The sequence below is a fragment of the Corvus brachyrhynchos genome, unplaced genomic scaffold (assembly GCF_000691975.1).
Source record: "Corvus brachyrhynchos isolate BGI_N302 unplaced genomic scaffold, ASM69197v1 scaffold67, whole genome shotgun sequence".
Lineage (NCBI taxonomy): Eukaryota > Metazoa > Chordata > Aves > Passeriformes > Corvidae > Corvus > Corvus brachyrhynchos.
The window spans coordinates 432,869-434,295 of NW_008239114.1; the positions used below are offsets into that span (position 1 = coordinate 432,869).

The window sequence follows — 1,427 nt, forward strand, 5'->3', positions numbered from 1 at the left end:
CCTGCTTGTGGGGGCGTCCCCTCGGCGGGTGCTGGCCTTGAGCTCGGCCACGAGCACATCGAAGTCCTTGGCTCGACCCTGCACCTCCCGGCGCTGGTGAACCGAGTGGATCTGGCCGATAGCAGGGAGGGGTTCAGGACCCCCCCAAAACACCCAGGGTGGGGTACTGGGGTGCCCCCTCCCCGTTTCCCACTACCTTGCAGGTCAGCAGGCGGGTGCAGAGCTTGTTGGTGTCGGGGTTCCGCACCCCACACTGCCGGTTCAGGTCACACTCCTTACCTGGGGGGACACGGAGGCAGCGGGTGCTGGGGAGTGCCGGGGGGGCACCCAAACACCCCCCACCAGGGCTGGGCGTGGAGCACCCACTCCTCGGAGCAGCTCTGAGGGGGGGGACACAACCCTGGGAAGCTTTGAGGGGGTCGTGGGGGGGTCACCATGTGCTGCTCCCTCCCCTTTTTGCCCCTCTGCAGGGTGACACCCCCCCCATCCCCACTCTTGCCTGGGTCCTGCTAATGGCATTGCCGTCACCTGGGAGTGTCTGTGGGCACAGCAGCGTTTGGCTCTTGTATTTTGGGGGTGGGGGGGCATATGTTTGACTCCCATATTTTGGGGAATATGTGTCCAACGCCCATCTTTTGGGGTGACATATATCCAAACCCCATATTTTGAGGGGGGGGTGGGGCACACATCCAAACTCCATATTTTGGGGTGATGCACACATTTGACCCCCATATTTTGGGAGGGACAACACATTTGGTCCCCATATTTTGGGGGGATATGCGTCCAGCCTCCATATTTTGGGGTGACACATGTCCAACCCCCATAATTTTGGGGGGACACGTGTTCAACTCCCACATTTTCAGAGGATACACATTTGACCCCCGTATTTTGGGAGGGACACACATTTCACCCTCATATTTTGGGGGGAACATGTGTTCAACCCCCATATCTTGGGGGACCATGCATTCAACACCCATATTTTGGGGTGACACGTTTGACCCCCATATTTTAGAGGGATACACATCCAAACCCCATATTTTTGGGCGGACATATGTTCAACCCCTCTACTTTGGGGGACACGTATCCAACCCCCATATTTTGGGGGGAATGCACATTTGACCCCCACAATTTTGGGGGTTGCATATCCAATTCCCATATTTTTGTGGGGGACACAAGTTCAACCCTCATATTGTGGGGAGACATGTGTTCTACCTCCATATTTTTATGGTGGACATGTGTTTGACCCCCATTTTTGGAGGAACACACAGGAATTTGGGGATCCATCCTCAGCTCCCACTGTGGCCATTCCTCAGGAGCAGTCAAGTGGAGACCCTAAACCTGCATGATGACCGGAACTGGGGGAAGGGCAGGGACCCCCCCCAAACCCGCCAGAGGAGAGGGGGGGGGAGCCCCTCCCCTGGTACCTA

At 56.9% G+C, this 1,427-nt stretch overlaps 1 protein-coding gene across 1 annotated transcript in view; it reads right to left on the reverse strand.

Annotated features, from left to right (window-relative positions):
- ATXN7L2 (ataxin 7 like 2) overlaps positions 1–1,427 on the reverse strand; it is a 4,515-nt gene that overhangs the window by 1,897 nt on the left and 1,191 nt on the right. Inside the window, exons 5-6 of the mRNA XM_017739801.1 lie at positions 197–425; positions 6–111 (exon numbers count right to left, since the gene is read on the reverse strand). Coding sequence (XP_017595290.1) covers positions 6–111; positions 197–425 — 335 coding nt within the window. The remainder of the gene's footprint in view (positions 1–5; positions 112–196; positions 426–1,427) is intronic.